The sequence below is a fragment of the Suricata suricatta genome, chromosome 8, assembly GCF_006229205.1.
Source record: "Suricata suricatta isolate VVHF042 chromosome 8, meerkat_22Aug2017_6uvM2_HiC, whole genome shotgun sequence".
Taxonomy (NCBI): Eukaryota; Metazoa; Chordata; class Mammalia; order Carnivora; family Herpestidae; genus Suricata; species Suricata suricatta.
This window is the reverse complement of record NC_043707.1, coordinates 116,416,376-116,438,710: the sequence shown is the minus strand read 5'-3', so window position 1 is coordinate 116,438,710 and position 22,335 is coordinate 116,416,376. Positions and strand designations below refer to the sequence as shown.

General features: G+C 49.6%; 1 protein-coding gene across 2 annotated transcripts in view; it reads left to right on the top strand.

The window, feature by feature from the left end:
• Positions 1 to 22,105, top strand: part of C8H1orf94 (chromosome 8 C1orf94 homolog) — a 36,655-nt gene extending 14,550 nt beyond the window's left edge. The window contains exons 2-8 of one of the 2 annotated variants that reach the window (XM_029947993.1): positions 4,625 to 4,815; positions 4,930 to 5,313; positions 8,168 to 8,428; positions 9,428 to 9,603; positions 13,750 to 13,827; positions 17,590 to 17,789; positions 21,679 to 22,105. In XM_029947993.1, the coding sequence (XP_029803853.1) occupies positions 4,625 to 4,815; positions 4,930 to 5,313; positions 8,168 to 8,428; positions 9,428 to 9,603; positions 13,750 to 13,827; positions 17,590 to 17,789; positions 21,679 to 21,754 (1,366 nt within the window). In that variant the 3' untranslated portion in view covers positions 21,755 to 22,105. Of the gene's footprint in view, positions 1 to 4,624; positions 5,314 to 8,167; positions 8,429 to 9,427; positions 9,604 to 13,749; positions 13,828 to 17,589; positions 17,790 to 21,678 lie in introns of both variants that reach the window. The other variant, XM_029947992.1, reaches the window with a different exon arrangement.
• Positions 22,106 to 22,335: the final 230 nt, after the last annotated feature.

Sequence of the window (22,335 nt, the reverse complement as noted above, 5' to 3'; positions counted from 1 at the left end):
GGTGCCAGGATCGGCAAAACTTCTTAGGAAGAAAGAAGAAAAGAAAGATTCCAGGAAATGCAGGGGAGCAGACTTGACAGTGAACCCAGTGAAGTCATGGGGAGCATGAGAAATCTTTCTGGGAGCCCCACAGTGGTTGCGAAGATCAGGCGGGCTCTGTGTGGGGGTCTGCCATGGGACTGTCTGCAGAGGTGGGGAGTTCTTAGGGCGGGGCTGAGCCTGTGGTTAGTGTCATATGACCAGTTTAGAGGGGTGTCAGGCCAGACATGGGGACTAGAAAATGGAACCAAAGTGAGATAGTTTGCAACTAGTGGAAGGAGCTGGACAGTCTTTGGCAACAAGAGCTTTAAAAGATGGATGAGTGTCAAGACAAGTTCATGAGCTAGTTCACTCATTGATTTAACAAATTCTCAATGAACTGTAGTCATATGCCAGACACTGCTCTAGACCCTGGGACTCTGTGCTGAACAAGATAGAGTTCCTGCCCTCAGGGAAGTTCTGTTGTTGTTATGGGAAGTAAAGATCTAAAAAAACGAGGCTGTGTGAAGGTGGTTAATACCATAAAGAAAATAAACAGATTGATGGAGCAGAGTGGAATACGGGGGAAAGGGACACTTAAAAATGGGTAGGGAAGCTACTTTGGGAGTAGGAATCATGAACTGAGGCCTGAATGATGAGAAGAAACAGTCAGGGGATGGTCTAGCATTCCATAGGAAACACAAAGGCCCTGGGGTTGGAATAAGCTTGGCATGTCAAGGAATATTTATAAGGCCAGAGCGTTTGGATAAAGGAGTTGAAGCAGAAAGGGGTGACCGGGCCAATCTGTATACTGCCCTGAAGGTCAGAAACAAGTTTAAATTTTATCCTTTGTGTAATGAGAATTCGCATGAGTGTTTAAGCAGAGAAATGGATTGATCTAAGTTCTGAGAATGTCTTAACTCTGCAGGCATGCAGTTTTCTAGAACAAACAAGAACAAACGAATCTTGTTTTCTTGGGAGTGGAGGGGGCAGGTAGGAGGACCCTTGATCAGCAACTTGTAAGTGTGTGATGAATCTTGATTGCAGCAAGGTGCTTGATAAAGGCTGTCTTGGAGAAGTCAAGATGGGCTGATAGTGACTGGATTGATTTATTCCCCCAAAGTGTTGAGCCAGGATTACTGTCAGGCTGCAGGGAGGGTCTCCAGCAGTGTCTCCAAGGCTTGGCCCTAGACTTGTTTCCTTCAACCTTTCTATCCATAAATTGGCGGAAGACCCAGAAGACATGCTCATCAGACATGCAGCTGTCAGGGACAGCTAATGCCATGGATGACAGACCCAGGATTCATCGCGATGATCCTTCCCAGGCTGGAGTGATGGAATGAAACCATCAAGAGCCCTGATCACACTCAGATTGGGGAACGAAGCCCAGCCATGGAGCAGGGGGACCTTTCTGGATAACTATCCCTGGAAAGGAAGCTGGGTGGAGCGGGAAGGCAGCAAAGGCAGCCAGACCCATGGCAACCCCATCGTTTCTAGATGACAGGGTCCTTGGCCTCTTTCAGGCTCAATTTTTCCCATCCATAAAGTGGTGATGATGGCTGTCTATTGCCCCGAAATGTGGAGAGGATTACATTCAAGCATGTATGTGGATGCCTGGCTTCCTGTCTGTCCTGTAGTGGGTTTATGACAGATGCAAGAGAAATAGGGGTTTGTGGAGACTGGCCCATGAGAAGTCTCGGTGGTCTGGGGCAGCCTTTCAGGGGTACATGAAGGGCCCACAGCCAGAGTAGACCCTCTCTTCTTGGCACTGTGCTGTCCCTTCTGGGTATGCCAGCTTCCTAAGAGGCCTGTGACCACTGTGACATACCCAGAGGAGTAAGAATAGGGGTTTATACTCAGTTTCTGCCTGTATTCCCAGTTGGGGAGAAGTAGGAGTGTCTTCTCAGGTGCTGAGAAAGGACCATCTGTGGGTGGGTTTTGATACAGGGACCTGCAAGATCCTGAGGGTCTTTTCGAATCTGCCTTGACATCTCCTTGGAGTTGGTCTCAAGTAAATGGTGTGACTTTTTCTGTGTATCTATGTGTAACACTTGTATTTTAAAACAATATCCAAAGGCAGAGCAAATAGCATGTGATGAACTCATGTACTTATCAGTCACCCAGTTTTAGTGATGGCCAAAGCATCTTGTTTCATCTATGACCCTGCCATCTTCCCTCCAACCTCGCTGGATTAAGTTTAAAGGAAATCTTAAACATAATTTTATCTGTAACACTTCGTATATATTTCTAAGAGATAAGGACTCTTTTTTCTTGTTGTTTAAGCATAAGCCACAATACCATTATCATATGTTTTTAAATTGACATAATTATAGTAGGTCTTTCTAGAAAATCTATTGGTATATAGCTTGCTTTGTAGAGGAGAGAGTCAAAAAGTGGTTTTTTAAATGTCTGGTATCTGTGACTTGAGACTCACCAGTTCCCTTTGAGGAGGATGATGAAGAGGAAGAAATGGGTCTAACGCCTAGATTGGTAGCCTCTTTTATTCTGATTGTTCCCAGGAACACAGCAGTGAGAGTGGGATCTATTTATAGATGAAGTCTAGACATGGGACAGAGGAAAGGAAGAGAATGGGAGAGGGCAGAGAGGAGGGGGAAAGAGAGCAAGGAAGGACCAGAAAAGCGGGAATGGAAGACAGCCCCTCCTCTCTGCAGCCACACCACATCCTGAGCTCTCAGGACCCGCCCACTGCAGCCATCACAGGGTACCTCACCACGTTCTCACACCTGTGCCATTAGCCCCGGTACAGGTATCACACCCATGCTACAGGGGAGGTCCAGAGGTTCCAGGCTCTGGCATGAAATAGGCAGTAGTGCCCAACTGAGACTCAGGTCCATGTGGCTGGAGTCTGCTTTTTCCTGGCACCTGTCTCAGCTTCTAAGCTGAGGCTTTGTGCACCACTGGTGATCAGGAGGCCCGGCTGTCTCTGTTGTTAGAACAGTGATATGCTCCCTTATCTTTAGCTCTTCCCTATGTTTCCCATGTACCCTGGCCACCCAGCAACCTTGCTAAGACCCCCTTGGCCTCATCAGGACCTGACAACTAAGGGGGTGATGCCTGAGACAGCAGGAAGCCCCTGGGACTGTAGCCTATGCCCATGCTGATTGGCTGTCACATGCAGTGACTTTTCCCCTGGTTCTGTGTGTGGTAACATGTGAGCCATTTTGTGTCTGCACATGTGCATGCATCAGACACACCTACATGTGCCTGTGTTTGTTCTTGCACACAGGTGAGTGTGCATGTGCTCATATGCAAAGAGCATTACCAAGAATGCACACCCCTGCTAGGAGCATTTCTAGTCCCCTTTTGTGGGACTCACTGAGCCCTCGGGATGAATTGTCAAAGTAGGGGTGTGCTCCAGTCCCCCACAATGGCACAGCTCCATTCATGAGGTGCTTTCATTCCCACCCCCCACCCCCTCACCATGCCATCTTCATTATCTTCACCACCCTCTCCCAGGAGACAGCACAGGGCAGTTTCCAGAATGCTTTTTCTAGAGCATCTCATCCACTTCCTCTGGGAGCCTTCCAAATATGGATAGCAGATGGGTTTAAGCTAGGTAGTCATGGTCCTTCTGGGAGCACCAGAGAGGAAGGTGCCCCCTTGCTAAAGATGCCAGTGGGACAGGCCAGGCTACGAGCCAGACCAACAGGACTGCTGTCCTCTCCCACATCTGGAGAGAGCCAGCAAATAGGACCCTAAAGTCCATGGGCCTGTTAGGCCCCATCAGGCTGGTGTTGGCCATCAAGGGTCCAGTTGGGGCTCAGGGTGTGAGGTGCAGGTAGCGGCCACTGTGTAGGTACGGGGAGATGCTTGTGAATCAGTGCATGAACCAAGCAACTGCAGCTGCCCATAGGAAGTTGGGCTCAGTCCAGAGGCTGTGATCTGACCAGAGGGCCATGCCAACCAGGGGGACATGGGTATCCACAGGGCCGCAGTATGACTCCAGGATCCAGAGCCCAGCCAAGCTGACACAGGTGTAGACACCCTCATGTCTCTGTACCAGACACTGCCCATAGTACTTTGAACATCTATGATACTCCTGTTAACCAGAGGAGGAGACAGGGTGTCGAGATGCTAAGCAACCTACACAGGGTCCCAGCAGGGAACTGAGGGAGACAGGGGACGAGTCCAGCTGTCCACTTCACAGTCCCTTCCCTCCGCCTGCCACCCGGCAGTAAGTCTTGGACTTCCTGGTGCTCAATCCCAGCACTCTGGCCTCTACACTCAGAGCTGTGGGCTCACTCCTGACCCTTATGCAGTTGGTCTTTCCTTATTTCAGGTCCTGAGCACACCTGAACAGGAAGGGATGGATTGAAATTAAGGCTCAGCTCTCACTCAGCAAGACATGGTATCTGGAGAGGACCCAGGTGCCCTGATTCCCAGAACTGTGTTCTTGGTGCTGGCATGGCGTAGAAACCTCTTGGGAACCCACTGTTTGTCCATTTTCTCTCTAGAGAAAGCAGTAGGTTTCTTTGACCTGGAGATGTGTTTCCTCTATCCCCTTTCCTTGGGGCCTGGGCCCTGCCGTGGAGTCACCCCTAGTGAGCTGGCACTAACGTTGCTTGTCTTTTTGACCTGTTTACAGAGCTCTGGAACTTAGCCGTGATAAAGATGAGATCTCCCTGTTGGTGGAGGAGGAGTTCTTGAGCCTGACCAAAGAGCACCTCATCTTAGTCACAGAGAGCTCGGAGGAGCTGGAGGCCCTCGGCACCTCTGCTGAGGGACCCAGACAGCTGGCTCCCTGCCTTCTCATACCTCCTCCGGTGGCAGACAGCAGTGAGTACCCAGGAGCCTCCATTGTAGCTGATGATACGCTTCTTGAGCCGAAGGTGGCCATGTCCCTTATCAGCAGCCAGCCGGACTGTGATTCTGTCATGTCTGCTGTCACAGGAATTCTGCATGCTGCTAAGGTCAAGCGTGTCAAGGGGAAAGAAGATGGGGGCCACAGCCTGGGTGCCTCCAACTCAGAGATCAGCAAGCTCCTGGCTCAGTTCTCATTCAAGTCCACGGAGACGTCCAAGGTTCCTGACAACAAGATGGTGCTGCAAGAGACAGGGGTCATCAAGGACTTCTTGCAGAACAGCATGTTCAGTGGCTCAGGACCTGGGAAGCCCATGGGGCTGGGCCCATTCCTATTGCTACCACCACCACCTCTGTCCGCACCCCCTGACCACCTCCCTGAGCTCCCTGCTCAGAAGAGGCAGCTCCCAGTGTTTGCCAAGATCTGCTCCAAGCCGGAGGCAGACTCTGCCATGGAGGGTCACCTCTTGATGGGTGAGTGGGCCTGGGAGCAGGGACGGTGGATGAGCAGGCAGGGAGGGACTTAGCAGAAAGCCAGTGAGTGTCGCAGCAGATGTAGATGACATCTCTGTGTGAAGGTGCAGTGGTCTCTGGTGGGTGCAGCCCCCAAGTGCAGTCTGTTTTTAGCACCCACAGGCACCCTCTCCTGGATGCCCATGTAAGAGCCACAGCTTGTATAAGCAAACATGGTGGTCTTGATCCCAGTGCACTTTAAGGGGAGATAGAGGCACATTTGGTAACTGGTTCGTTTTCTGAATCCAGGTACTCAGAGTACGTTGAAGGAAGTGTCTACCCCAGGTGTAACTGCAGCATGGGGACTTTAAGCTGGATAGGAGAGAAATTTGATTAGCAGATGGGGTCATCTGGCTTTTGATAGAGGCACCTGTTCTGACCCTGAGGACTAGCCCTCGCTCTGGGCACTGGGAGTCAATATGCAAACCTTCCAGGTTTAGTTCAGACTGTTGGCTCTGGACTTGTTCCCTGGTACTCCTGAGCCTTAGAAAGATGCAAATCCTCCTGCTAATTAAGAATTCCACCTCTTTCCCTCAGAGCCCAGCCACCTCCCAAGTTCCCCCCATCCCACTCCCAGGTTCTGCATCTTGTGCCCCTTCTGATCCAGCTACTCAGATTGGATGGTTCCAAAGCAGACTGATGGCAGTGGCATTTGCCCACAGCCAGCAGTCACTAGGAGATTTGATCGTACTCCTGTCAACCAAAAGAAAAATTACCCCCAGGCTGTGAGCATGGATGGATAGCTGAGATCCCTGTGTTGGGAAGGCTCAAATCCATCTTTTTAAGAAAACAGGTGTGCGTTCTGTGTTCTGGAGCATTATCAGAAGGCTGAGATTTCAGAGCTGGAGACAGCAAGCTGGACTCTGGATCCTGGGAAGGGTCTCTGGGAGCCACGGACTGTGTGTGCGAGGGTGGAACCCTGCTTGGAGGGTGGGACCTTCCTGCCACTTCCTTCACCAGAAAGGATGCATGGATAGTTCTCTGATGGATGGGGCCACTGGGTTGGAGGTATTCCTCTCCCACTCACCCTCCCTGCTACCTGTGTGTATCTGTGTGTATAGATGTATGGACACAGGTGTGCCAAAGGGAATTTTACAGGTGTGAGTGTGCTTATTTGAAAAAATGTGGGGTGTGGGTGCATCTGAGTGTGTGTGTGTATGTGTATATGTCTGTCTTGTGTGTAGTTGTATACATGTGAGTGAGGCAGAGGAATGAGTGTGTGTGTGCGTCTGTCTGTGTACACAGATGTTGGAAGAGGGAGTTTGGAGTTGAGTGAGTGGCAGGCATGTTCAAGGTGATGGGAGGTGTATGAGAGACTGCAGGTGTGTGGGCCTCTGGGGAAAGGGCTATTATTAGTGGGTACCGTTATTTCAGCACACTGGCTGGGGGCTAAACTTGGCAACCAGAGAACTCTTGGAAGAGACTGTAGGGACATGTTTTGCTAAAAATGTCATTTTCTCCTAAATTGGCTCAGGCTATAGCACTCTTTCCTTGGTTGGGATGGTGCTCAGAGGGTAGGCCCAGCCCTGTCCAGACCTCAGCCACAAGGCCACTGGGCTGTGGTGGGGGCAAGAGCTGGTAGGATCAGATCCACTCTCAACAGGTGACACGGGGCGCAGGTCCTCCGATGCAGCCGCTAAGGGAACGATCTGAGATGCCTGCTGTGTGTCCAGGGCCCTTTCCCAGCCAAGCTCCATGGAGACCGGCAAAGCCTCCAGGCTGGGGAAGGAGTGAGGAGCACTGCTTCAGCCAGACGATCCCTTAAAAACAAACAAGCCCACATATATATATAGTTTCAACCATAGTTAATTTTGTTTGAAGAATAAGCCCCTTTGCTCAAAAGAAGTATGGGTGTGGAGGGTTCCACCATGGTCTAGGCAGCATCCTCATGCGGGTGGTCCAATGGGTCTACTTGGAGGGGGACCTGAGCCTGGCCCCACCCCACTCAGGGACTCACCATGTCTCATTGACACCCTCTCCTGCAGTGCCGCCTCCCCAGACTCCTGCATGTGAGGCCTCACTGAAGGCCCACTTCCTTCTGGAAACCCTCTGACCGTCTCAGAGAGAAGCCGTCTCAGCCACCTCTTCTCCCACTGTGTCCCTCTGTCACCTCCTGGTCCCCATCTGTCTTGTCCTGGAGCTATTTCTGGGTCTGTCTCTCTCTCCTTCCTTGTTGTGAGCTCCTGCAGGGCTGAGTCTGGCTCTGACTCATCACAGTGTCCTCAGGACTCAGGTCAGGGCCCAGCGCGGACGAGCGGGCTGCATTGCCCATGAGCAGCACAGCAGGGGCAGAGTCCATGGTGACGGGCTGGCCCTTGGTGCAGAACACATGCTCCGCACGAACGTGTGTCTCCCCCACTAAGCCAGGGGCCCCCTGAAGGCAGCTTTGTATCCCAAGCTTGGCACTGTGGATGGATAGAGAGAAGGGAAGGGGGGAAAAAGAGAGAGTGAGGAAAGAAAAAAGATAGAAAGGAAAGAAAGGAGGGAAAAAGTAAGGAAAGGGGAAGGAGGAAAATAAAAGAAGAGAAGAAAAGAAAGGTAATTGGAAGGGAGCATGGATGGAAGTGAGGAAGGAGTAAATGGAAGATGGATGGATCCATGTATGGGTGCATGAGGGGGAAGACTGGAATGAGCAGTGGCCCATGAAGGTTTCAGCGAGGAGACCAGGACTGAGTTGGGTTGGGAGACCCAGAGTGGTTTGAGTCCCAGGTGTGTGCTAGGGAGGACCTGTCACTTTGTCCACAAGAACAGATGTGCTCCCCGCATCAGTACTTGGCCTTCCAGAGCCATTGACTCAGTTTCTCTCCTGCTGTAGAATGGAACCCTGGCACCAAGGAGCCGACCAAGGGTCGAGAGAGCCTCTTTCTCAGTCAGTGGCCCCAGAGCCGGAAGGACAGCTGTGGTGAAGAGGGTGGCCGTGACCCAATAGGCTCCATGTCCATGGCCCTGCCAGCCAAGAAGTCTGCATGGCCGACTGAGAAGAACCTGCTCTATGAGTTTCTTGGGGCCACCAAAAACTCCAGCAGGCAGCTGAAGCTTCACAGCAAAGTGGAGGTGGATGGGCTGGAGCTGAAACGTAAGCTGAGCTTGCCCAGGGGAGCGTCCATGGAGGAGGGGAATCCAGAAACTTCGGCACAAAATGGCTGCCTTTGAGTCACTGTCTTTCTTTGGGTGTCAGTTTTTAAACTCATAAAATGGGGGGAATGACTTTCTTCTATGTCCCTCATCAAGAATACAACTACTAGGGAAATGCAGGTGGCTTTCAGGGTCCCATGGGCATAATTAGTGGCCAATTTGAATACAGCCCTGAGCCAGCGTACCTCATAGCCCCTCAACTTGCTCAAGCACCAGAAAAATCCATGCTTCCAGTTATTTCCACATTGAGGTTATTCATGTCCCTGCTTTCTCTCCTTACAATTGTTTCAGGCAAACCTCTTTTCCCAAAAAAAGGGGAAACTGAGGTCCCATTTCTGACTCTGTAATAAGCCAAGACATGTTACAGAGGTAGGGAATCTAGGATTCATATCCTAGAACAATTCAACCAAATCTCACTCTTTCAGACCAACTTGGGATCATACTAAATTAATATTTGAGATTTTAAAAAAGTGATTCCAATATAGATACAACAACTTATATAAGGTTCTCAGTGTTGCCAAGTTCATGTCCCCATGGGACTGCTTTAATGAATTCCAATGGCATAGCAATTATTGGTATAAAACTGGATTTTTGTAAAGCACTTGAAAGAACTTGGTTTAGTACCTAGGTGAAATATAGATGCAGCAACCTGGTTTATTGTTTTCTCTTGCTAAACCACCTCCTTTACTAGGGAATGATGGAGAGAGAGCTTTAAGCCAGACCATGCTGGGATTCTCACCTCTTCTAAATTGGCCAAGTGTGTGCTAACGATGTTTTCCTGTAGTTGGAAAATCACCCAAACTTTGAAGAACCCAAGTCTTGGAACTTAAAAGACCTGACATCTGAGAACATTAATCCCAGGGTAGTTATGGTGTGGAGAGCGTCCTGGCCTCTTCCGTCCTCAATCACTGAAACACTCTACCTCTCCTATGACTTGCAGTTAACCCACCTGTGACGGTGGCCGACAAGAACAACTTCAAGTACACAGGGAATGCTTTCACCCCACGCTTTGCCACAGCCTGGACCTCAGCAACCCTGAACCAGCCACTGTGGCTCAACCTCAACTATCCGCCTCCGCCTGTGTTCACAAATCACTCTACCTTCCCACAGTATCAGGTGAGTGAGTGGGTCTGGCTGTCCAGCTTCCAGCCACGAGGAAGCTGTGGCTTGCAGCTTTAGAGGCTTTAGACTTGTTATTCTCTTCATTGTGGCCACATCAGACCAACTATGTGGTACACACACACACACTTCTAAATTTTCCATTGTCTGAATTCCAGTTCACTCTATGCTGTGTATTCTAGGTCTGCTTTGCTAGTTTGGGCTGGTTAAGTGCTTAGGCTCCCAGCGTAGGATGATGGTGTGGTCCCTGCTTCCCACCCACCCGCTATGGCTTCCTTGTTACCTAGATGGCTTCTGTTCTATAGAGTACTTGGGACAGTCCTGGTTTAGGACTTTTGTCCCAGCATAATTATTAAAAGCACCCCCTTTCACTTTTAAGTGCCCTGGTGTGGATGCCAAATTAAATGGCCACCTTCTTTCAATGACATCTGAGTGGTCTTAGCTTGTACCAGTGAAGGTGGCCTTGCACACACATTCTCAGTCTTGGGTTCATAGCCTAATAGCCTAAAGGGAATTAGTGACCAGAAATGTGTGTGGCAGGATTGGAGATTTTACTCACAGAACTTATTTATGCAGGAAAATGTAGTTTCTTTAGTTTGTCTATTTAAGTCAATTTCCCTTAAGAGCTGCCGCCCACTGGGCAGAAGGAGGAAAAAATCAAATCAATGTCCATTCTGGTTTAAACTTTAGTTCAATTCAATAGCTTAAATAGTCCCTTTAGGTAGTGCTCAGCTTCTCCAGGAAAGGCGCTCAGTGTCGAGGATTACTTAGTCTTCTGGTCCCTGCCCCAGCTGCTCTCCAGAATGGCACGTGGGTATACCGAAAGGACACGCCACCTTGTAACAGCCAGGCCCTTGGGAATCTGCTGCCCCAGCCTGGCCCAGCAAAGCATGGAGAGAGCAAATAGACAAGACAATACACCTGAAAATTATCTTGTCCTTTTTCTGTGCCCATTCCCCATCCCCCTCTCCTTGGCTCCCTGTGTCATTTCCTCTTTTAGAGCTCCAAGCAGCAAGCCTTATGGCTTAGATATCCCCGGTGCAAAAGGTGGACCTTCTCCACCCCATATAAAGTCTCTCTGGGCTGGTCTACCAGACTTAGCCCCAGAATCTTAAACAGAAGCTAAGCTGTCTTTCTCTCTGATGTTTTGCTTTCAAGCCTTTTTGCTTGTTCATTTGCTAAAGAGAACAAGGGCCCACCCTCTCCTCCTGCGGGACAGAAAGCCTCACACTTGGGTCCCAAATCTGTATCATCCTCATATTGGTCTTGAGAGAAGTGCCCCGTTCAGGCCCTCCTCCACTCACTGGCCCCTTCTCCGGTCCTCTTCACCCTTGCATGTTTGAGCTTGCTTGTTTGCTCTTCAGGCATTTATTCACCGACTCACCAATGTGTTCATTTTTATTTATGTGTTTACTCATTCATTTAAGTCAAAAACCTTTGCTCCACACTGACTAGCGGCTGAGCATTGGCCAGGTGAGGGCATTTGAAGATGACAGAGAAGCTTATATTCCAGCAGCACACATCAGGAACAAATCAAAGAGCAGCACTGTGTGCACCCCACCTCTGAGAGAGAAGCAGTTGCATACCTTTATGTGGTGTAAACCGAATCATTCCAAGTGCGCTCACGGCTCAGCATATAAAGCTGATTCACGATGGCTTGCTTTATAAAGAGGGGATAACAGCTCCTTGTTATGTCAACTGCTTCTGACTTGACTTTCTGGGAGAGAGTGAGATTCGAACATATCTGAGCACAGAGATCCTTTGTTTTCAGAGATGCCAGTGTTTGCTGTGCAGGGCTGCCTCTGAGGCTTCCTGGCCTCAGCTGGAGAAGCTGGCCCTCCCAGGTGGTGGTGGAGAACGGTGCAACTTACTGTCTCCAGCTCCTCATGATTTTATAATGCATCCAGTTTCAAGACAGCTCATCAAGGGTCCAACTTAGTAAAAAGAAGGCAGGTTTTGGAATTGGCAGACTTGTGTTTAAAGGAATCTGATGCCTTCGAGCTGTGTGGCCTTGGGCAAGTTAAAGTTAGCTAAACACTCTGAGCTCTGGTTTCCTCACTTGTGAAATGGGCTCGTAATAATTAGCAGTAGCAACAGCAGTGGCATATATATACTTGACTCAGCTGTTAGGTTAATTGAGTTCATGGGTGAGAAAGGGCTTTGAAAAATCTAAAGTATGCTACAGACATTGGTTTTTATTATTATTCAGCCCTGATCTTCCTAGGAAACAGGGTCAGGGAGCTCTGCAGACCTTGAGGAGACACAGGGAGCAGTCTTTCCTCATATCTTTTCCTGCTGGCGTTAGGAATAAAGATTAGGTCCCAAAGCCAGTTTGCTCAGAACTCTACTACGGAGCGATCCAGACTTATGGAAGACTAAGTCTGCAGTACCAAGGAACTCCAGGGGGCCTTGGGCTGCTTGGCATAAGGGAACTCTGCTCCCAGTTAAGGAGGGAGAGTGGAAAGAGGCCGTGACCTCAAGCAAAGAAGAATGAATATTTACCCTTGCTTGCGATTTTACAGATTGGCAAGTTGAACAACTAGCGATGTCCTTAAAGTCAGAGAGTGTGTTGCTCATAGTGATGATGCATGTGGCCCCATCTTCTGAAAATCCATCCAGGATGGGACAGGCAGCTGTTTGTCTTCCAGTGCTGGCTGGGGTAGCCCAGCCCAGGCCGGTGTGGAGAGGACAGGGGCCTGCGGGAGCTGGCCGTGTACAGCAGAGCCGAGGCTGATGGTGAGGGAGAGGGACACGCAGAACCTGGCCTCAGAGCTGGCTGCAGGCTGGAACAGCTGGGGCAGCTTTGTCTGTCTGACTTCTCTGTCCAGGGTCAGGCCACCATCAGGGTCGCAGAGACTAGGCTGTGGTCATGGTGGTGAGGGGGGCTGCCCTGGCCGCAGGGTCTGAGTTGCAGGTGAAGGGGCTGGTGGAGGCAGGAGGGGCCTGACTGTGGTCTGTGCCAGTTGGTCGGGAGCAGAGAGCAAGGAGAGCTTCTGAGAGGTGGTGTACACTCAGGACCTGGAAGATAGGGCCCCGTGTGAGGGACTCTGGAGATCTGATGAGCTCACAGGCTCTGAGGAAGTCATCAAGGGTACGGTGTCAGCCACAACACTCTGACAGTTTGGCACAAGCTAAGCCCAGAATGATGGCAACATCTCAGGGTTTGGGATCTTCTGGAAAGACATACTGGCCTGAGGGGTGCTTTCAGCGGCATCTGAGGAGATGACTCTGAACTGGCAGGTAGAGGCAGTCTGAGATTGGAGGGGCCATGGTCTGACTCCACCCACAGAAGTGTGTGTGTGTGTGTGTGTGTGTGTGTGTGTGTGTATACACCTGGTTGCCTGAGGCCACCCCAGATAGAGTTCTGAATAAAGATTCCACTTTCCATTTGGCTGAACTGTCAGACAGCTTAGCTTCTCCCAGGGGTGGGGGAGCAGTGAGAAATGCTAAAAATACCTAACATTTGCAGAATCCTTACTATGTGCTGGGCACTGTTCTAAGCCCTTTAGATGCACTAACTCATTTATCTTCATGCCAATCCTCATCATAAGGTACAGACACAGGTGTGTGTGGGCACATAGACACTCAGCAGCAGAGGCACAGACTAATGCACCCGAAACACACAGCTGCAGACACAAATGGAAGCACACATGTTGATGTGTTTAAATAAACACGGATACAAACCAACACACACATACACACAGATGTATGTCGATGTCTCATGTCCTGGGGCAGGAACAGGTTTGGGGACACGACAAAGGGTGTAATGGCAACAAGGATAATTTAGCTACTTTCGCAGGTTCAAACACACATAATTTGATAGACCAGGGAAAAGAGGCTCAGAGAAGTGAAGTGATTTTCCCAAGGTCACACAGCCACCAAGGGGCAGATCTGGGATTCAAGAGGCAATCAGGTTCCTTGAGGTCTTGCCTTAAATACTCACCCAAAGGGCCATGAATCCCTCTCAACAAGGGGCTCATCAGGTGGGGTGAGTTGCGTTTGTTCGGGCCGATCACTGGACAGGCAACTGACTGGTGGATGGATCTTGGCCTACAGGGTGGCGGGACGGCCTTGAGCAGGCTGCCGCCCTCTGGCCAGGAGCCCTTGGCCCCACGATGTCGAGCCTCTCCTTTCTCTCCACAGGGCCTGTATCTGCAGCGCGCAGCCAGGATGCCCTATCAGCAGGCCCTGCACCCCCAGCCGGGCTGTTACTCCCGACAGGTGAGTAGACAACCTCCCCACCTCTGTCCCAGCTCCACAAAGGCCTTCGGGTCAGAAGGACATTGGCTGCCTCATCTTTATCCAGCTGAGTACTAGCCACACTTCCTGGCCTGCCTTTAGCCCCAGAGAACAGACCAAGGGGCCAGCGGGCATGTGGAGACAAACCAATGTCCCTAGTTGGTAAGAGCTGACACTTGGAGAGCCCTTACTGTGTGCCAGCCCTTCTCTACAGGCTTAATCTGCATAAACTAAGGGCAGGGCACCTGGGTGGTTCAGTTGGTTGACTATCTGACTTCGACTCAGGTCATGGTCTCACGGTTCTTCAGTTTGAGCCTTGCATCGGGCTCTGCTGTCAGCATGGATCCCGCTTTGGATCCCCTCTGCCTTTCTCTCTCTATCCCCCTTTCCCTGCCAGCTCACATAAGTATGCTTTTAAAAAAGGAGAGAAAAAGATAAGGGTTTTACCTGCGTGAACTTCACAACCACCCTTTGAAATAGGTTAAAGATGAGGAACTGAGACACAGAGAGAATAAATAACTTGCCACAGTCATAAAGTTAACATATTAGTTAGCTTTTCCTGGGGCAGCAAATGGCCTCAGTACCTCAGAGGCTTTCAACAATAAACACTTATTTTTCTCTCATAGGCCTATGGGTTGGTTGAGCTGGGCTGGGATTGGGTTCAAGCCCGTTTGATGTGTCCTTTCGGGACCATGCTGAAGACACAGTAGCTTTGGCTCCTGCTGTGGTGGGTGACAGGGGTGCCAGAGGGGTGAGCAGGTACACGTAATGCTTCTGAAAGCCTCAGCTTGGAACTCGCATTTGGCGATGTGCACCTGCTTTCCACCAGCCAAAGACAGTCACGTGGGTTTGCATCAGTGGGGCTCCGGGGGCGGGGGGGCGGTCACATCCTTCCATGTCTGTGTCAGTTAAAATACAAGACACCCAGTTAAACTTAAATTTCAGATAGATTGTGAATAAAGGTTTAGTATAAGTTAGCTCCAAATACTGCATGGGCCACACCAGTATTAAAAAATTATTTGCCGTTTATCTGAAACTCAGATTTCACTGGGTATCCTTTTTGTTTGTTTGCCAAATCTGGCACACACACACCCCTTCCATGGGTAGTGGATATCTGCTTGAAAATCACACGGTAGCAAAATGGGAGTTTGACCTGGGCAGCCCAGCTTCAGAGTCCATGCTGCCAACAACCGTGGTTTACTGCCTCTTGTACACAGATGCATAAAAACCCAGTATCAAAATAAAGCAGCAGAGACAAATGCACACATAGAGAGACACACACGAAGATATTATTGTATGCATACCACCAAGCTGCACACATAAGCGTGTTCAGAGAGGTTGAGAGTCTTGGGGCAGAAACGGGGTTGGGAGGAGAGAAGCTGATACTGATCTTCATCCCCAGGCTGGTCTTGGCCCCTTACACACAGGTGGACAGAGCCCACACTCAGACTTACACTTCTCTACTGTCTTGCCCGCCCCCCGGGGAGCCCTACCGATTCTCTACAAACTGTATCCCTGGCCTGAAGTATGTTGGAATGTTCCAGAGCATAGAGAAGGGCCCCTAGGTAGAGGCTACTTTATGAGGTGGGCCAGAACTGCTTCTCTGGCGGTAGGCACTCTGCATCCTGAAGAAGAATAGAGAAGAGAGACAGTCTGGCTCCCAGAATCTCAATCAGTCACCCCGACCCCACAAGCAGTGATACTGTCCACCTAGCTCCGGAGAGAACGCACGGAGACGAACTTCTGGGCATGTGTGTGAAAAAGTTATACAGGAACATGGTACAAAATTTTAGAAATCTCAGAGCCACTGTTGCTGGTTCCTTAAGCATCTTTCCAGTGGCATCTATTTATACAAACATTCTGTACAAATGCGGCTTTCTGGGCACACTGTTCTAGCATTGCTTTTGTCAGCAAAGTGTATCCAGGAGACAGTTCCAGAGTGACATACACGGCTGCTTGATGGTGTTCAGCCATTACATGTAGTCAGGGCTCCTCGCTAAAGAAAGCTTGTATAAGCTGTGAGACCCCCTTCTCCTCTCTCAGTTCCCTCCCAGGTCTGGGGCTCCATCTGCCCCCTCCCTCTAAGAAAACCAGGGGGATTTCCTGCCATTTTCTTGCAGATGTCTGTCTTGGGAGCTCTTGGGTTCTCTCTGTGAGCTCTTGGCTCTTTCTGACTTTTAGCTTGTCACCTTGGGGTTTTGGGGCCCACATCCAGCATCACTCGGTCCTGTGTATCCTCTGGGGGAGACATGAGGTGGTCCTGGACAGCTGGGCTCAGGCCTCCAGAGGGAGCATGCACAGAGGTGTGGCACAGCAGTATGCCTTGGGGCGTCCTCCTGCAACTTGGACACCTTGAAGCACTCTACAACTCAAGGTCTTAACTTTTCTGAACTTCATTCCTTCATCCCTTAAGTGGGATAGTAATGGTCCTGCATCCCAGGGCTGTTTGGAGTTTGAGTGAGAGAATCTGTATGAAGGACCAGGCATGCCCAACACACTGGATAAGCCCTAGCCTTTGCAATGTTGGAGAGAGGGCTGTCAGAGTGCTGAATCCCTGAGCAGCTTGGATTCCAGACTCTTGCTTTCAAAGAGGAAGCCCAGAAGTCTCCCCAGTTTTGACTGAAACTCCCTTCAGCACACAGGAGGGTGGCTGTCAGCTCCATACAGGAGACAGTTTTCTGACATTTGGAGCTGACAGTAGTAGAACACAGTGCTTAACGTGTAATGAGCCCCCCATTATTTTAGGTATTCAGACAGACACTTAGTGGACTCTTTTTTCCTCTCTCCTCTCCCTCTCTCTTTCTTTCTTGCACTCACTCATTAAATATATGTTTATTGAGCAGTTACGGTGTGCCAGGCACTGTCTTAGGGCTGAGAAGATATCAGTAGATAAGGCAGATAGCGTCCCTGGCTTGTCGAGGGCAAGATAGTGGGACCCCTGGTTCTTGGTGGGAGTCAGATCCAGGTAGTGTCTGAAACCCCACTGGGTTCCTAGTTCTCTCCAGGGTTTGGGCTGAATCCCATTGTCTTTTTGTGCCCTTTCTCCTAGACTCATACTGTGCAGTACTGTAACCACTAGCCACATGTGGCCATTTAAACTTAAATCAATTAAAATTAAGTAAAGTTTAAAATTCAGCTCCTCATCCACAGCAGCCACATTTCGAGTAGTCGGTCAGTAGCCACATGGGGCCGGCGGCTACCATACCGGGAAGTGCAGATACAGGACATCTCCATCACCTGTCACGGACATTTCCACTGAGCAGGGCTGTCTGGCACTTAGATTCTGTTGAGATCCTGAGGTAGAAGCCGGGGACGAATAAATCTCAACAGCTATCTTTTGACATAGTAAAAGTAAAAGACAAGGGCTTTGGGGATGGTTATTGATAGAGGAACACGTAGGGGGGCAGGGCAGAGAATGGAAATAAAATTTACGTACTATTTATTATGTGCCAGTCTCTTATATCAACGGACTCAATCCCTACATAGTGAGAGGAGTGTTTGCCCATTCTACAGATGAGGAAGTGAGGCTCAGATAAATGAAGTACCTTGCCAGTCAGACACAGAAGCTGAGCCCTGTGTTTTTGCCGTTCCAACACGTTGCCTTCTGTATACCCACCGTGACTGAGGGGCAAGGACTGGGGGGGGGGTGCCTGGGATTAGGGTTGGGGTTAGAGCTAAGAACTGTGAGGTTTGGAAGGAGTGGACTCTGAAGGACCCAGCCCCTCTCTCATCTCTGACCTGCAGGTAACACCACCATACAATCCACAGCAGATGGGACAGCAGATCTTCCGTTCTTCCTATACCCCGCTGCTGAGCTACATCCCCTTCGTGCAGCCCAACTACCCGTACCCCCAGAGGACACCTCCAAAGCTGTCCACCAATCCTCGAGACCCTTCCCCCATGGCAGGAGATGGGTCACAGTACCTTGTCCCCCAGGTGTACGGGTGAGTCCTCAAGTCCACCTGTTACCCAGAAAGCTGCCAGGGAGGGGAGACGAGTGGTCTGGGCCTCACTGGTGTGTTCATGGTACATGTGGTCCATGGGCTGAGGAGAGGGAGGGGCCCTGTGCTACGTGGGAGGCTATGTGGGTCATGGATGGGCCTGGTGTGGAGGGGAGGCTGGTCTGGGCCTTGCTGGGCCCCTTTTGTAGACCCATTTGGGGGCTGGGCCCCACAGTCCGGTTGCAGAAACATAGTGGCAGAGTTGAAGTGGATGACGGGCACACTGTCTGCAGCAGGTGGCGGGCAGTGGAGCATGACACATCTGCCTTTACCCGTCTGCTTGGTTTACAACAGGACATGGCCGCGTAATCTTCTTACAGCTTTCTCCCCCGACTTCCTGCACCCTGAGCTCCTTCCCAGGCTAATCTCTCCAACATCCCATTGACTTTGTAACAGGCCTGCTGAAGGGGCTTCCATTGCTTATCAGAGTTCCTCATGCTTTTCCACCAAAGTGCCCCAAACAGCAGAGAAGGACTTAACAGCAAGCAGCCAACACAGACTCAACATTTTAGCTGGAAATTCCACACACATTTTACCTGCTGGTCAGCCACAAACTAATGTTTGTTGTTTTAATATGACAACACACCGCCGCACATTCCCACCTACCAAATCTTCAACTAATATTCATGTTCAGCAAAGTGAGATGGGAAATGTGAGGCAAGGTGGGTGCAGCCCCGGGTCCTCCCCCCACCACAAAGGGGTGATCTGGTCATTTGGAAGATGTTTACTGAGGACCTTGTGTGTGCCTGGCTCTGTCCTAGACAGCGGCTCCTGGAGGGAACAAGGCAAATATTTTCCTACTCTCATTCCAGAGGAAGATGTAAACAATTCTGAAATAAACAATCAGCACGCATGTCAGTGGCCAGAGGTTAGGAGAGACAGAATGAAGGGATGTCTCCTTCATTAGGAACAGAGAGTTCTGAATGAAATGAGAGAATGTATATGGGTGACAAGCACTATGGGCAGAAAGAAAACAAAGCTCAGTAACCCTGACGTAGGAATTGTTCCTGGAGCACAGTGAGTAGGAGAGGGAGTGAATGGGACTGAAATCAGAGAGGAAGCAGGGCCAGACTAGATAGGGTCTGGTGGGCATGGTGAGGAGTTTGAAGAGCAGTGGGAAGCCATTAATGCTTTTAACCTTTGGAGGACATGTTCTAATTCTCCATCTAAAGAAGATGTTGGCCAGTGTATGGAGCCTGGACCACAGGCCAAGAGCTGGTATAGGGGAGCAGGATAGGGGCCTTGACAGCTGTTGGAGTCAGAGGTGCTGGCGGTGTAGACCAGAGCAGAGACCTTGAGAAGAAGATAGGTGAAAAGATCTGGAGTATTTATTTTCTTGGTCAGATTGACAGGACTTGATGATGGCAGGATGCGGAAGGAAGGGAAAGAGAGAGAAGCCAAGCATGATTCTTTGGTTTTTGATTTGAACAAGTGGAAATGCCAAAATACTAAGGTCAAGATGACTCTTAAAGCTGGGTCTGTTGATGCAGTTTGGTTTTGGATATGCAAAATTTGAGATGCTTGTTAGACATATGAGTGGGCTGTTGACAGGCAGGTGGATATGTGAGTCTGGGGCTCAAGGGAGAGGCTGGGGCTGGCAATATAAATTCGGGAGTCATTAGCATATAGATTATATTTAAAGGCATGGGGTAGGATGAGATTGCCCAGGGAGTATGTGTGCATTGAGAAGAGATGAGGCCCAAAGACTGAGCCCTGGGCCTCCTATGGGTAGGGAGGCTGGGGAGATGTGGAGGACCCTGTAGAGCTCTAAGAGAGAGTCTTAGTGAGGTGAGTGAAGGAATAGGTGAATGTGGAGTACAGGAAGCCAAGGAGGAAGTGCTTCCTGGAGGGGAGAAGGAGGGATCACAGAGCAATATGGGCACTGTGGGCTGGGATGCAGGGAGTGCCAAGCACGGCAGTAGTGTCTGGGGTTCCCAGTGATCTGGGTGGAACAGGTCTCAGAGAGGCTGCGCTGGGCAGGAAGCATGCAAGGGCCCCAGGGAAGAATGTAGTCTGGGAGACAAGCAGGGTCAGAAGTAAAGAAGCGAACCCAGAGACTAAACTATCTGAAGAGAGAGAAGGAGGAGCAGGTGGCTCTCAGGGAAGGAGGAGCCAAGCCATCCCCTCCCTTTGCCAAATCAATTTGCAGACATTCATCCATCAGGGTAGGATGATCATGCATTTTATCTTCCAAACAATACTAAGTTTGAGAGTTACAAGGAGCATGAATAATAATCACACTGGAAATGCCAGTGTAGAGACTGTTGTGGGCAAACCAGGACAGATGGAGATGCAAGCTCCTCCTCTTCCTCCAGGAATCCCTCCTTGATGACTGTAGTCCACGGGGATTATCTCTCCTCCTGGCCCTCTAGTGGATGCCCTGTCCAAACCATGCCCTTGGCAGTTGAACCCATCAGAAGTTCCCAACCTGAATGGCCTAGATGCGTGGGGTATGGCAGTCAGATATGAAGTGTATCCTGAGTAATTTGTTACCAATAATTATTAAATGCTGAAGTATGGACTATGTATGGCCTTTATTGTGTAAATCAGAGTGGAATCCAGCGTATCCCTATAATATCACTTTCAATCATTTCTTTTCCAATATGATTTTTGGAAGGGAGAAAAGGAGGTGAGGTCAGATATGGTTACAGCCAGCCATATTGTTTAGGAGGCATCTCCCTTGTGCCAGGTCGTGGGCTGGGCCCTGGATGTGAAGTTGCAAATAGTTCGGATAAGGTCTCTGCTGTCCTGAAATTTATTTAATGAAAGGAGAATCAAACCAACCCAAAGCCTCGCTTGCCCATGACACAGCGAGCGAGAGACACCGATACCAGTTGAGGTGTTACAAATTAATGCAGTGGTTTGTTCCCATTGCTTCTTTCCTCCCCCAGCCCCCGCCTTTTCCCGTTTCATTAATTCATGGGAGGGTGTGGTGAACGTGAACATCTTCTGTAATATGCATCTGCCCAGCTGAAAAGGGACCGAGAATCCCTGGATTAGACTAAATCTAGCCATTTGTTCCGCTGTGATTTGTACTGAGCTCCGTTCCCATTCATTCAAAGTATCCTAGCAGATGGGTGAAAAAATTGCTATAGGATCTCAGAAGTGTGAGTAAATGATTCCATCTGGAGAGGTCAGGGAAGAGGTCACGGAGGAGATGGCTTTTGAACTCTCTTTTGAAGTATGACGGGAGTGGTGCAGAGAGAAAATACAGAAGTGTGCGTGTTTCTGCACTTGGAAGGTGAGGCTCAAATGCTCTTGGCTCTTCCTTCCCTAAAGGTCTAAGCCATGGTCCAGACACTCAGTAATATTTCAGCCTTTATTCCTCGCACTGGTGTTGAAATGGAAAGTCTGATTTCGTTTGGTGCTGATAAAGGGAGAGGGAGCCCTGGGATGATCTAGACTCTAGGATTTCCCACTGGGACGTGGCCCTGAGTTCTGTGATGTTGTGGAATTCCTGAAGGACACACCTGGTCCTCTAAACCAGGTAGAATGGCTTTAGACCCACAGGTAGGGTGCTCAGATCCAGAGAAGGTCCCTGATGTGTGGTCAGGGGACTGGCCCCAGAGAGGCAGTCCCTTACTGGCTGCCAGGGGCTCTTTGCCCTAAGGAAGTGTCAGAAGAAGCTTTCTATTGTCTCTAACTGGATCATTTTAATATTTTATTTTCCCAGAGCCAAAGCTTTTTTTTTTTATTATGCTAACGCATTTAGCCTTCAAGCCTGTCATGATCTACCCAGTCCTTGACAGCCACAAAATTAATGTATTACTTTTCCTAATATCTCTGCTAACATCAGGAGTCTCATCACAACACCGTTTTCTTTCTCTTCTAGGTTTGGCTCGACGGCTGGTGGGCCCCTGATGAACAGCCCCTATTTTTCCTCCAGTGGGAATGGCATAAATTTTTAGATGGTCTTCTCTTCTCCCTCTTCCTACCTTAATCCTTGGATCAGGGCTAAGGGCTCTGGAATTCTGGATTCTGAAATAACAGCATGGCAGGGCTCCGACCAGGTCACAGACAGAAAATGGCAAGACCAGACTCCTCTGTTGACCAACTGTCTCACACACATAGCCCCCCTCACACACACCACCTGCCACACATGCACCTCCCTCCTATTCATACTTACCTCTCAACCACATATGTACCTGTATTTAGCTGACATGAGTGATTTTGGTTTTCGTTGTTGTTGGTAAAATAGAAGTAAGACACTTAATTTTAGAAAGTTTGTGTTTTATGATAAAAGTATGAGCTGCTTGAAATGGAGTGTGCCTATTTATTTTTGTGATGTTCTGTGTTCTCTTTACTGCTCATTCTCCTGTGCACGAGACACAGCATTTACCCTGGACATGACAAGAAACCACACGTTGGAGTCCTCAAAGTGCTGCTGTCTAAATACGGGATGCCAGGGATCATAAACGGAAGGGCTTACACTTCTCTTCGGTGACCCATTCACTTCTTAACATCCCAATTTTTGCATCTCAGGAGTAGA